At 33.6% G+C, this 15,192-nt stretch overlaps 1 protein-coding gene across 4 annotated transcripts in view; it reads right to left on the bottom strand.

The window, feature by feature from the left end:
- The window catches only part of LOC115453234 (protein scarlet), a 42,833-nt gene that overhangs the window by 7,049 nt on the left and 20,592 nt on the right, over positions 1–15,192 (bottom strand). For all 4 annotated transcript variants that reach the window (XM_037442660.1, XM_037442659.1, XM_037442658.1 and 1 more), the window contains 6 exons: positions 10,023–10,071; positions 8,970–9,153; positions 6,782–6,934; positions 6,239–6,477; positions 917–1,127; positions 143–171 (listed from right to left, as the gene is read on the bottom strand). In XM_037442660.1, the coding sequence (XP_037298557.1) occupies positions 143–171; positions 917–1,127; positions 6,239–6,477; positions 6,782–6,934; positions 8,970–9,153; positions 10,023–10,071 (865 nt within the window). The remainder of the gene's footprint in view (positions 1–142; positions 172–916; positions 1,128–6,238; positions 6,478–6,781; positions 6,935–8,969; positions 9,154–10,022; positions 10,072–15,192) is intronic.

Below are 15,192 nucleotides of genomic sequence, written 5' to 3'. Positions count from 1 at the left end.
AAGAGTTTTTTGTGCCATTTCAAAGTGAACGTTCATTCTCTACATTCCGTTTGTCTGAGAGTAAAATTATTTACTATTTATATTATTTAGTATTTTTGAAGTATAACAAACATTAATTAATCCTAAAATTATGCATACTTACAGAGTTAAATATTTCTCGAAGTATTCATTCTGAAACAAAAAGCCAAATTAACCATTATGACTACAAACTAATATATATATTATTTTGCAAGGTTTAAGTAATCTTTGCTTAAACTAGAAACGCAAAAGTGTTAGTGAATTAAAAATATACGCTCCGCATAAATTCCTTCTTTAACATCGAATAAACATTAAACTCGCAAACTATTTAGATAGTAAACCTCAAGTGGCATTTAAACATGAACTGCGCAGACACGCGACAAAAAATAACATGCGTTCATTCAATGACTTTGTTTTAAAACACATTATTAATTATAAGTTATCAAAATTCATAAAGGTTAATGGATTATATTTCATAATTAATTTTTATATTGTACGTAGTAATATTATATACAGATCTTTATATCTATACTAAGAGCCCGTTTAGACGACAAACGTTACGCGCGTTTAGTACATTTATTTTGTATGTATTTTGGCCGGCGTGTTTACATGCTAACGCGCGTCAATAGTACATGAAGTTCTGAATCGGATGTTGCAGTGTGTGAAATTGACGGAAGTATTACTTCTATTATAAAAATGTTATCATTAAGTATATTCTACCGAAATAGCATAATCCGCTTTTTTCTTTCGGGTACGAGTTTTGACATAGGTATAGCAGCAAGCGAAAATTATCAAGAAATATGTGTTTGATATTTTTTATATCACTTTAAGCCAGCTGGAAGACACGAAACCCACAAGGGCTTTCTTTTTTCAATCATGGTTGATTCTACCAACTTACCTTATGATCCAAGGTGCCGTTAAAGTACTCCGTCTCGTCCTGAACCTCTCCGACTCTGCTGTCGATGTCGGACGCGATCTCTGAGCGTTGGTACTCGTCACAGATGCGTCTGATCCTGTCTCTACTCTCCATCTCCTTTCCCACCTTGATGCCCAGTAAAGAAACGTAATATTCCGCCGCGTTGAACCCTACTGGACACTTGTAGTTCAACCTAGAGATTGTAATCAACGAAATGAAAGATTACTAAAAAGGAAATATAAAATAAAAGTATTAACATAATACAGCGTGATTTTTTTCTGCAATTATAACGAGACGATAATTATTAGTAATACAGTTAATTGAGTTTATTATATCAGGAAACTTTTTGCCATGAAATTATATGACATTGGGCACACAAAATAAACTTATGTTGTACCATACATAATATTCACCCACCTAATTAATTTTGAGTTACGAACGGTCGTCTATTATTTTTTAACAAAAAATCTATTTACATATCGACTTAACAAATTTATTTAAAATAATGTAGTGCATAACGGCGAATAATTTTAGCCTATTTGACTTTACATTAATTATAAATTCAATAGCATTATCTAAATAGATAGAAGGTAGGTACCTAATGTCATCTGTGTTTATTTAATGTCTCGTCATTCTCCAGACTTTTTATAGCACTAAATTCTAAAATGTCAGCTACATTAAGATAACCACACGTGCCACTTAGCTGCCTACGCATACATGTTTTTTGATACAGGGAAGACATTAAGGAAATTGAATGCATAACAATCAATCGCATATGTGTTTAATGCATTCTGGAAACCGCAAAAATTCTGAATTAGACACAAATAAAGAACTTATTTATGAATTAAAGGATTTATATGGCAGGTTTTCAATGTTAAAACATTTACATACTTTATACCTAAAAGAATATACTTATAATTTTGTATCGTGTAAGTTTGTAAATATAAAGTAAAAAAAAACTGGCCAAGTGCGAATTGGACTATCGCACTGAGGGTGAGAACGAAACTACAACGTTTATTAAGTGTTCTTTTTAGGTTTTCTTCCATTACAATGTCAATATTGTAAGAGCTTGGTTCCTACCTTATTTGACAATTTAGCCTTAGAGATTTCGATTCCCTGGTAAAATTGCAAAATATATGTTTTGATCATGTTGGCTTGCATGATTTTTCACAGCTGAAAGAAACTGTAGACCCGAATGTTATATATATAAATTTCAACTTATTATCTCTACACGTCCTTGAGAAAAAGCATCTCTATTGACAGACAGGCGGACAACAAAGGGATCCTATAAAGGCTTTTTTTGAGGTACGGAAAACAAAAACAAACTTCAACTGAGTCAAGTTCTTTACAGATTTTTTTCCATTACAATGCCATTATTGTAAGAGCTTGGTTCCTACCTTGTTGGACAATTCTAATAAAAAAAATAAATATCTAATAGTAAAATTGCTCTTGCTATAAGATTTTGGTTCTTATCGCATTTGACTGGTTTGATTTACACTATGTAACCATTAAAAGGTAATTATTCTTTTTAGTTAGATTACACAGTTGTCAAACGTCAATCATTGCGATTGCAAGGAGCGTTTATTACCACAATGATGGCCATTAAAATTTAATGAACCTTACTTTATCTTTATTTACTTATTACCATAATCTGTTTTATTTAATTTTTTTTTTATCGTAATGTGATGATTATAAACCATGAACTTTTTAAACATACATTGGCTTGATAAATAAAATCACAAATATTTTGTCTTATACTAAGAGAACGGATTGAATTAATGGTGTGATGGAAGAAACTGGTAGTAGGTCTCTCATATGTGAGAATCCGCCTGGATAGGTACCACCGCAATGTCTATTTCTGCCGCCAAGCAGTGTGTATAGTCACTGTTCTCCGGTTTGAAGGACATTGTAGCCAGTATATCTACTGGACATTAATAAGACTTAACATCTCATGTCTTATGCTGGTGAGTGCCGTGGCACACCAAACAATACTTTGTAATTCAAGGTGTTGGATAGTGTTTCTACTATTTATGGGCGGTCGTATCGCTTACCATCAGGCAAACAGCAAGCTCGTCTCGTCATACAAAAGAAAGGAAAAGAAAGTCAAAAATTATTTCTTTACACAGTTCTAAATAATTTCGCGTCACAACGCGATAATGATGTCACGGATTTTTCGAAAAGAGTTATTGCTACGTGCGTCAGTAAAATTTAATTTTCTTTTTTAGAAGCATTGAAAAACCTAATATAATTCAGCTATAATTAAGGAAGTTCTAAAGGCGTGATAGTAATTTATGATAAACTGATTTGAAACATGAGATAAAAATATAATTGGAAATAACCAGCTCCAAAATACTTACGGAGAAAACGCATAAAAAATTGTAATTAAATATATTCAAAAGTCTAAAAACTTTATAGAAACTGGATGAAAATCGATAAAACTGGATAACTCATTAAAGTAAGATCTAAAATAGCACTCATATACATTAGAAATAAAAAAGTCGCCTAAACTTAGATACCAATTATTGAAATTTACATGATGTTTGAAAAACCACTAATTTCAATTTTAATCAAAGTTCGATGAAATCGGACCAGTTTCTTATCATGTCCATTGAACATTTAGTTTGTTAATGGCAAAGCATTATGCAAATGCTTTTCGAATTTTTTCTTGGTACCTAGAGTTGAAAGCATAACAACTGTGGAAAGAAAAATCAGGGTTTCTTTGACAGCAAACGTACCGGCGTATCTCTCGTTGTAAAGTCATGAACCGGGAGTATACAAAACAGATTGCAACTGTGCTCTCTTATATAGGCCAAACAAAAAGAAATAGAGGGACCCGCGTAAAAGAACATATTATAGCCGACGTGAAACACCGACGCTCTACGAAGTCTGCAGTCTCTGCACACTCTGAAGGAGGCTCCAACCATTATCTGCGACTAGACAAACCATAAATCCTCGCCAAACAACACTGATTCCTGCCTAGGATGATTCGCGAGGCTATTGAAATTAAAAGACATCCTAATTTCAATAGGAAAGATGGTTGGAAACTTGCACAAGCCTGGGATCCAGTTCTACATTTAATAAAATCGGAACCCAAAAGACCGGCTGCCAGACTTCAAGACACTGTGAGCTCATTCTGCGTAGGACCACCAACAGCTAAAAAAATTGTAAAAAGTTGTATAAATGTAAAATGTAGGTAGATATTGTAACTTTGACTTTGTGGATGAACAACACCTCAGTCCCCCCCGTGACCATGAAGGCTGCAAAGTCTTCGAAACGTCGGGAGAAAACTAAAATATAAAAAACTGCGATAGAATCCGAAAAGTAGTTTAATTTCAATGTAAATGCGTTTTTTAATCGGTTACAAAATATAACATGTTTATAGAGAAAAGAAAAAAATCACTGTTGTAGTTTGCAAATATAAATAAATTATTATGATTACGTGAAAAAAACTTTACAAACCCGGATACACGTGCATAAATATATCATTAAATACCGGAAGGCAAATCTTATCAAAATAATTATTATTTATAAGTATAGATGGAAAAAAAATGCTAAATATAACTAATACGTGTTAGCGGTTAGTGGTAATATTAAGACGGAATAACCCAGTCACAATTCTTTTTGGCCAATTAGTAATACCGGAACCTCAGTGTAGTAGCCGAGACAGTAAAATAATTGGAATAATTCGTATACGAATATATGGTTATAATTATGAATAACAAATACACTCTAATAAACGCTTAATACTGTCATATTCGTATTAAAATTTTAGGTAACCGTTTACTTCAGTTATAAGATCTAAGCTAAACTAAGGTAAATTCTTCATTTGCAACCGGTTTTATGACAATTTTCACGCATTCATAAATCCGCCAAAACTAGCTTATTTTAGATAATGAAATTATGCGGATTTGGTATTCAGACGTGTATGTATATTAGCTGATTATAATGAACAATTATAGAGATACAAAATTATGAGACTACACAGAATAAGATGGGTGAGCAAGCTGTGGTATACTATGCAAGATTGCTAACGACTCAATAATAGTCAACTTTAAAACAATTAAATTTAAAAAACAACACTATCAGTACGTATACCATAACTATTTAGTTTAACTGCAAGTATCATGTCTAAAAAATAAATAAAAAAAAAAATACTTTATTTATCACGTAGGCGAACAAAGTTGCACTTACGATACGTCAAAACAAATAATAAGAATAATTATTATTTCTAAACAACTATTAAAATTACTTATATAACTATGGACATTTTAAATTAGGGATAAAGTTTATACAACAGACAAGGTACAAACCGAAGTAACCAGCTCGGGCTGGCAGGTAGGGGGAAAGGTCTCACAAAATAATTCACTCATTAGAATATCAAGCAGTGGTAAAGAGTGAAATTTCCCGAAAGAGAACCCGACCCAACGATAGTTATTAATATGTATAATTGCTGTCTGCAAATCGTTCTGATGATAATTATATTTTACATAAATTCCACGTCAAGGGAAGCCGATAGGAATCAGATTATATGGATCCTTCGTCACTGATGTGTAGTCAATATAATTGTGTCTGTTGGGAAATAGATATCTGCCAAGATAGTTTATTAAAAAGTATCTAAGATGAAACGTTTCCATATAATACGAATAACGTTCAACTTAAGGTTCATAATGTTTTACGTACACGAACAACCAGACAGACAACACGTAAAGTCTGCCGTTTATAATATAGATTCAAATGTGGTAAAGGATGTGTGTTATATCATAGGAAATCTAAATCAACATGACATTTATATTTTATCTTTATGATTTATCAAACTCATCTAAAAGATGTTTTTTAGAAAAAAATATGGAAGCTGATAACCTATTACTTAATTGGGCATTTATAACTAAAATACAGAAATAAAAGAAAAATATTTGAATTAAAATTGCTATTAGAGCAAAAAAAATAACGAGACTACACAACCGATATATGACGTCCAACATGAGTATTTTAAATTGCAATTTCGCATATTTAAAAGGCGTGTTTTTATAATTTCCTTTTTTTTAATATTAGTTCTTATTTATTTTTAACTATTTCAAACATTAAGTCAGAATAAATTTTCTAATCAAGGTTTTAGTCAAATATGAATTGATTTTTAACAACGGGAAACTAACACATCCCAAATGTCATATTATATTAAAATTTGTTTTTAAGTCATTAGTGATTCTTACAATTGTTATGTGATTATTCATCTCATTTCGCTTTTTATAAGAATACACGGCGCTATCAAACAAAAAAAAAGTCTTAGCTTATTTAAATACTCACGAAGCAAAGAACTGGTCAGCCTGTTCAATCGTTCCATGGAAGGCCGTCCGTCCATTAGCCAGGAACACTATCTGGTGAAACTGCTCGAAGACTCCCGAGGCCGGCTGGTGGACCGAGCAGATGACCAGCTTCCCGCCAATGGCCAGTCTTCGCAGACGAGACACCACGGCACTCGCTGCCCAACTGTCTAAGCCCGTGGTGGGCTCATCACAGAATAGGATGGGAGGGTCGTTGAGGAGCTAAAAGAAGATGGACATGATAATAGTGAAGTTAGGGAGCTTTTAATCATTGTTAATCAACATACTTAAAATGATTTAATTTAAATTCTCGTTGAAAATTTTATTAATAAGTTACGTAACTGAAATTTCATTTACTTATATAAAACAAATAAGTTCGATGCCTATTTTGAGAGCTTGTTAGTTGAATTATTCATTGTAAATAAATGAAATTGATACACGTATAAGTAATACGCGCATTCCTCCTTAAAGTTTTCGAACCCGCTCAATAATATGTATATAGGTATAATAGTAATTTTGAATTTACCTGGACAGCCAACGCCACTCGCTTCCTCTCGCCTCCTGACAGTGCCTTTAGTTTCGTTTTCGTGCAGTTCATGACGCCAAGCTCTCCCAGTAGCTGCTGTATTCTCTTAGTCCTGACTATTTTACTTGATCGCTTGTCCATCATTAGTCGGGCCTAGGCAAAAAGTCATTTAAAAATGACCATTCCAAAGTCCAAATTATAATTTTTAGAGCATCAGCGGTTTTTGCTCAATTTGAAATCCATAAAATTTCCAATAACTATATTAAAAAAAATAATGATCTTGTGTAAAAAAATTCTGTCTCACATAGCAGTCGGAGTTAAATTTTAATGTTACATAATTTTTACATTAACATTTTGATAGTAAATAAACTAATGTGAACCGTTTTATGAATGGCGGATGTAAAAACAAAAATCATAATATATTAATAAAAGTATAATATAGAGTCATAGACGAAGACTCGCGACTTTTTTTATGTAGGCATTAACATAATTATAATCTAATTTAACGTTTAGATTCATAAATATACCATACGAAACCAGTTACAGTGCAATATATTCACACATATATTTGCATTAATCGAAACATGAAACGTGTGAAAAGAAATAGTGTTTTAATGAAACGTGAAAAACAACCGGATTGTTACACGTGGAGTTTTCCGTCAAATACGCTAACCTTGTAATGGATAGGTTTTTTTAAGACATTTGAGACGTATTTTTAAGTTTGTAACGGCCTTAAAAGGCTTTACAGTGCTATTATTACAGATAATGTAACGGGAGAAGTGGAGACGTATCAGTAGGACGATGTACGATACTAACAATGTCTCCATACATTCATCATGTTAAAAATTCGATACCTTAGACTTAGTTTAGAACGTTTATTTTAGTGTTATACGTAAAATCAAGTAAGCATTATACGACACGAGCTTTTCTCCGAGTCTCTGCTACGCTAGCTGCAAGCTCTATTGCTAAAACTACATATGTTACTATTGAGCCTACGAAGTTGTTCAAATGAGTTATTTGTTCATAAGTAACTCAAGTAAGTAAAACGTACAAATTTAACGCCTTAGAATCTCATAACTGATTACATTAATTTTTAATTTTATATTCATCTAACCACGTTAAATTACGCTACATTCAAAATGAGTCCGGAACAAATCAATTCAGTGAATATCAAAAACAAAAAACTAATCGATCAATAATTGAAATTCTATATCTGACTTAAAGATATAGACAGAAGCCATACGTTTAAAATTTTAATTGAAATAATTATCAGCAAAAACAAATATTTTAATTACATTTAAACAGTACGTAATAATATAACACTTGTAATTTTGAGTTAATTATGATAGAATTAATTTGAAATGACAACGTTATGCAAATTAATTACCGTTTCTATGGGTAAAAAATAATTAGAGTATCAAAGTCTATAACAGTCATTTTACCAATCTAAACCAAACTACATATTACGTTTATTTTTGTTTTTAGAAACTTGTTTTGTGTAACTGTAAACAACATTATGTCATTTTTCATTGTTATTATTAAACAAATTGCTTCCTGTATGTTCAGCAAATTTTAATTAATTGGTGTTTGCGTTTTTGAATTTTTTTTAAATGAAATATATATTGCTTTACCCGTAGAGACGCTTTACGTGTAGAATTAATTTGTGATCTTGTCTTTCCTATGTAGAGTGGCGAGAGGGATCCTGTTAGTTGTAACTTTATTTATTCAATAGTAAGTACTTAAAGCGGCGATAGCCTAGTTGGGTGTGGAACGGACTGCCGAGACGAATGTCCGCAGGTTCAAATCCCAAGGGCACACACCTCTGACTTTTTTAAAAAATCATGTGTGGATTGTTTGTGAATTTATCGTTCGCTTTAACGGTGAAGGAAAACATCGTGAGGAAACCTGCACATCTGAGAAGTTCTCTATAGGAATTTTGAAGGTGTGTGAAGTCTACCAATCCGCACTAGGCCAGCGTGGTGGACTAGGGCCTAATCCCTCTTAGTAGTTGAGGAGGCCCGTGCTCAGCAGTGGGCAAGTATATAATACAGGCCTGATATTACTATTGCTATATTACTATTGCAATGTGTTATGATCCAGTGTTTTGCTCTTTTAAAGTATCTTTTATATTATTTCCATTAAGAGTCGTAGTTACCATTATGGCATGCAAGCGGTCAACACAACTCACCATAAAACTCATATGCTCAGCGACAGTCAAGTCCTCGATCGCCAGATCCTCCTGCGGCACGAACCCTGAGATGCGAGCGATGAGGTCAGCCCCCGCCAGCCTCCCGTTCAGCATGAGGTAGCCTGTCATGGCACTCTTGTCTCGGCGGCTGATCGCTGCCAGTAGCGTTGTTTTACCGGCCCCACTAAAACAAATAATATGTAAATCTCTAAGCCGCCCTTTGGACTAATCAGACGACACAGTACGCCAGTACAGAGTTGTTAATATTTAATTTTCATGCAATAAACGATAGGTATTTGCGTGAACAAAATTGCTAAATTATTAACTTCTATTAAAATAACTGAATGTATTTCCTATGGTCACAGTAAGACTTATACTTCATATTTTTGGTCTTTGGTCCCATCCTTCCCATAACCCATTAGTTTATATCCTTCTTGCTAGAATATGCTAGTTATTCTTAATTCTCTAAAAATCCATATTATACATGACCATTTTTTGTTTTCGCCTATCAACTTGCCTTAGGCATCTACATGACTAATTTATTTTATATCTGTCATGGTGCTATGCAAATATAATCTACGAGATCAGATTTAGTATAATAATGCAATCTATCAAGCTAGTTATCGTCCCATCGACACAGATGTAATCGGACGATATGCATCCAAGCTTTTATGAAAAACCGCCCATAAATCTCCATTGGTGTCAAATGACTATATTATCGTTGTAAACATATGTAAATTGCAAATAACTGCATACTTAATATGGGTATCCAGGATTTTTTGCATCTGGCGCCACGTCAAAGTAATATTTTCACTTTTCAAACTTCAAAATTGCAACGTAAAATGACATAGTTCACCTGCTTTGTCAATTCTAACGATATTGGATGAATTACTGTTTGTGTCCTCATTAAGAGGCTGGGTAGAATCACAGGCGGTTGCTCGTAATAATTAAGCCAAATCATTTCTACAATATGCTTTAAGAAATTCTGTGGCTCTATATTTTAGTGGGATAAGGATAAATGTATATGTAATAAATTTTAAAATGGAATATTACCTTGAGCCCATAAGCGCCACGAGGTTCCCGGAAGACACGATGCCGCTTACTATAAAAAAAGGAATATTATTTAAAAACATTATTAACAGTGTGATACGGTAAATATTTATTTCAAACCGTTGACATAACGATCATTCTATTTAATTTTTTACGGTTTATTATCACGCTGTAGAATTATTGGTCTAATCTGAATTAACCAGTTTTCTTTAAGTCGTCAAAATCTTTCACCGAAAATACCTCTTATTGATGTGTCTTACATGGTATCTACCGAATGAAGATATTCGGACCAAGAACCTTTCAATTCCTTTTTAATCCCTTTTGCTTTCTTTAAAGTTTGATAAACTGGAGCTATATAAAAAATAAACTTAATTACTAACTACGATTACCACGCCAAAATGTTATTTTTCGCTTTTACTTTACTCTTCCGAGAGCAACGTTAGAATATCAACATGATCTTAACTGGCAAGTTCATCTGATTTCGTAACTCGGCCCTAAACCTTGTAGAGTATTAACACACAACGGTACGACTGGTTTTGTGGCCCCAAAATTATACACAAAATTATAGACTCAGTTATTCTCAGGGACGAATTAGTTTTTAGTATAGATTGTAATAACTGTGGAATTTAAAAAAGGGCTTATATTGACTGTTGACTAATAGAAAATGAAAATACCGTCTTCCCACACGTTGTAATAAAAAACAACGAGTAACTCAATCCAGTCAGTTAAGACGACACACAGACGCTGGTGATATTACTGGGTACGAGATTTTTTATCTATTTTTTAAGTAAACCGTGTGTAGTTCATTGTCAGAGCGTGTTAAGCAGTAGCTGTTATGGTGGTGCTACCGTCTACAAATTTTCGTGGTACTAAACATTACACGAAATACATCATGGCTACTTCATTCATTTGTTTAAAAAAAATATCAAGTCGAGTTTATACAATTTGCAAACTTTTTCGTTTATACATGCATAATACATTTTACACGTGGCTTCATAAATCCGGTTCATTAATAATCCTAAAAAATAGTATAATAGTTAAGTGCTTGAAAATTACTTAACGAACAATTTTTGTTGGTAACTGCAATTACGTTAAAGGGCTTCAAATCAAACGAAGCCCGGTAATTGTTACTGTACAGTCAACATCAATAATTTTGCTCAATTCAGAATTTTTATTTATTATTTTTCTAAACATTAAGCCATTATAATATATCTTGACAATATGCAAATGTATTTCTTTAGATATTATTACGAACTACCAAGAAGTAACTGCTCATTTTAGTATAATATATTCATAAAATCCGTTGGGGTCGGGTAGACTCTGTCAGATTATCGCCAACAAACACTGCACTGCTATAAAATTGAAAATTACTGAGAGCGAAGCGGTTAGTAGTTACGACAAATGCCAGTGTATGACATGAAATTTGATTCTATATAAAAAATATAGAACAAAAAATATATAAAAGAAGTAACGAAGGCGTGTCAATTTTATTTATTTAAAAAATTTTTGTACACCGAAAATGTAAAAAAAAAACAGACAAATTTGTATACAGACAGTGGAAAAGATTACATTGGTGGTACAAATAGCGTTCTTATCGCTCGAGGCGATCTCTACCAGACAATCATTGGATGGGGATGATAAAAATAGTCAAAAGGGCAGTCGATTATTATCTGTTAAAACATCAGCTACTAGACTGTCATTTGCGTTGTGTAATAATAGGCATCATTTTATTTTTTTTATTTTTATTTTATTTTATATTTATTCGGAAAACTTACAGCTAGATACTACAATATTAACAAAAATAACAATAAGAAGGCCATTTACAAGTTTTCACAAGTAGAGTAAGATATAAAAGGTAAAGGTCGGTTAATCTACATAGAAAAGAAAAAAAAAATAATTAAATTACATCTACAAATTCACCACGCTCCATACAAACTAAGCAAAAATTTGTTAGCAAAGTTTTTCTTTTAGTTGAGAAGACACTGGTAGCGAATAAGTCTAAATCAAAATCACCGCAGAGTTCGTTAAAGCTCTTACATGCACGAATCGTGAAGCAGTTGTGCCTATACGCGGTGGTTACAGGGGGTGTATAGAGGAGGCTTGGTTTACGTAACAATATAGATCGCGTTATTAATCCAAAACTACCAAGCAAATCTGGGCAGTCAATGGTTCCGTTAAAAATTTTGAATAGGTACACCAAGTCTGCCACTCGCCTACGTACGTAAAGGGTAAAAAGTGAAGCTTTTTACATCGATCTATATAATCTGATGAATACATTTTATGTAGTTTAAGCTTAAACTGCATGAAACGTAGAAAACGTTTCTGTACGCGTTCAATTCTGTCGATATAAATGCTATAGATCGGGTTCCATACCTGTGAAGCGTATTCCAAGTGGGTACGGACAAACGAACAGTAAAGTATTTTAAATGTTTTGACACTTTTAAATTCTGAAGAAAATCTCAAAATGAAGCCAAGTGCTTTATTTGCTTTTTTTATGATATTCTCGATGTGAATATCAAAAAGTAATTTTGAATCAAATGTAACACCAAGATCTTTCACTACGTTCTTCTTATCTAAGAGGGATCCATGCAGTCTATAATTATAGGTAGTGGGGTTAGGCTTGCGAGTGAAAGAAACGACGAAGCACTTAGATACATTAAGCTCAAGTTTATTGCGTTGGCAGTATTTTTGTAGCTCTAATAGATCTTGTTGAAGGCTAAGACAGTCAGAAGCCTGCGAGATAGGACAAAGAATTTTCATGTCATCAGCATAAAGAATTATTTTGGAATGAGCGAAACATGACCCTATGTCATTAATAAATATAATAAATAGTAACGGGCCTAATAATGATCCCTGTGGAATCCCTGATGGAATTTGCACTGTGGCCGATGTAAAACCATTTAGAACTACTGTCTGACAACGATTCTCTATATAAGATTTGAACCATCTGAATAAATCTCCTCTAATACCAACGTCCAATAGCTTATTTAATAGGATAGAATGGTCTAACCGATCAAACGCTTTGCTGTAGTCGGTGTAAACTACATCAACTTGTGAGGGCTCCGACATGAATTTCGTGAGATAGTCTGAGCAGAGGAGGAGATTCGAAACAGTAGATCTATTTCTCAAGAAACCGTGCTGGTAATCACTTAGTGATTGCTTGATGGTATGATATACTGCGGAGTAAACAATTTTTTCCATAATTTTGGCAAAAATACAGAGCTTCGATATAGGTCTGTAATTCTCAACCTGATCTCTATGACCCTTTTTAAATATGGGAGTGATATACGCTGATTTCCAAATTAAAGGAACTAGCCCTTCGTTGAATGAGCGTCTAAACAGTATAGTAAGTGGAAGAGATAAACTTTTAGCACATTTGGATATAAGCACTGGAGATATACCGTCTGGTCCTGCAGATTTATTTTTATCTACGGATTTTAGGAGCTTTACCAATTCCGATTGCTGGATTTTTAGGGAGCTGATGTCTGCAATAGTCGATCGCTGAGGATGTGAAGATGAGATATCGTTCGTGGTAGTGGGTTTGAGGAAATTACAATAGAAGAAATCACTAAACATATTACAGATAACACCTCCATCTCCCGAAGAATTACGACCGTATTTCATGGTTGACGGACATATGAGTGACTTTTGTTTGCTCTTAACGTAAGACCAGAAGGTTTTAGGTGATTTGTTAATATTATCTTCAATAGTTCTTATATAATTATGGAACATTTCCGTTTCTAATATTTTGGCACGATTACGCAGAATTATAAAGGATTCGTAGTCGGATGTATTATGGTATTTTTGTATTTACTATGATATTTAAACTTTTCTTTTAAAATTTTAATTAGAGGAGTTTTATACCAGGGGGGATATTTAAAAGTCGTTCTTATTACTTTGCTGGGAATATAGGTATCTCGCAGAACCTTAAGCCTGTCGTAAAACAAGGAAACTGCACTCTCAACTGATCCACAAGAGAGATCGAGAGGCCAGTCAAAACTATCAAGCTCTCGTGATATCTGATTGTAATTTCCCAAGTTATACAGAAACTTCGTTCTAGGCTGAGCTGGTAGTGCGTGGTATTTAACAAAGTCCACGGAGACACAGAGAGATACATGATGAGGATCTTCTGGTACTAGGGGATCACAACACTTAGATACAGAAACATGATTATTGCATAAAATTAGGTCGAGTATTCGGTCGTTAACATTTTTAAAACAATTATATTGAAGTAAGTTACAAGTATCTAGGATATCAAAGAAATCGGTTTGAATTGTTCCCTTTATACTAGAATATTCCGGTAGGAGAGACAACTCATCATTAGAACTAACCCATATTATATTTGGTAAGTTGAAATCTCCCACAATCAAAAAAGCCTCTGACAAATGACTCGATACTATATCCACCAATTTTGTGTAAAAGCAAGCTAATTGGGCAAGTAAGGAGTTACCTAGGTTATGGCTACATACATAAGCCGTACAGATATTCAACCTATAGGATAAATTGGGTCTGGAACACCGAAATGTTAAGGTTATCCACATATCTTCCGCGGAAGAACACCAGTCGCTCCGATCCTCTGCGACAAGCTCACGACGAACAGCGATAAGGACACCACCACCCCGTGTTTGGCATGTGTTAGTGTAGTTTCTATCGCGCCTCCATACCAAATAACGATCATCAAATAACTCATCATTGCTAAAGTCGTCATTTAGCCACGTCTCTGTCAAACATATTACGTCGTAATTATTGATACATAAGTTTCTTAAGAAATCAGATGCTTTTGTCCGCAGACCACGTACGTTTTGGTAATACAAATCAATAGGCATTTTTAAAGGTACACGAAATATAATAATCAAGAATATAACAACAAAATATAATGAACAATAATAAAACGTAATAAGTCGAGAATGCGCGTAAGTAGAAATAGACCACAAAATATTTTATAAGACAACATATCGGGTTAAGTAATATTAAAAATGAAGGTAGCCAAAGACAGTAAGAAGTTATAAAAGATATGAACGCAAGACTCATGACGCGAAAAGCTGTCCTAAATCCATACGAATACGGCGCAAAGTACAGACAAATAGAACAGGTAATAGGCTCCGCCCCCTGCAGCCAGAGAACAAAAGCAGTGACCTTGAACAACAATACTAAGTAGGAATAATAATTAAAC

The sequence above is a fragment of the Manduca sexta genome, chromosome 25 (genome assembly GCF_014839805.1).
Source record: "Manduca sexta isolate Smith_Timp_Sample1 chromosome 25, JHU_Msex_v1.0, whole genome shotgun sequence".
NCBI lineage: Eukaryota > Metazoa > Arthropoda > Insecta > Lepidoptera > Sphingidae > Manduca > Manduca sexta.
Note: the sequence above shows the minus strand (reverse complement) of the source record. Positions and strands in the feature narration are given on the sequence as shown.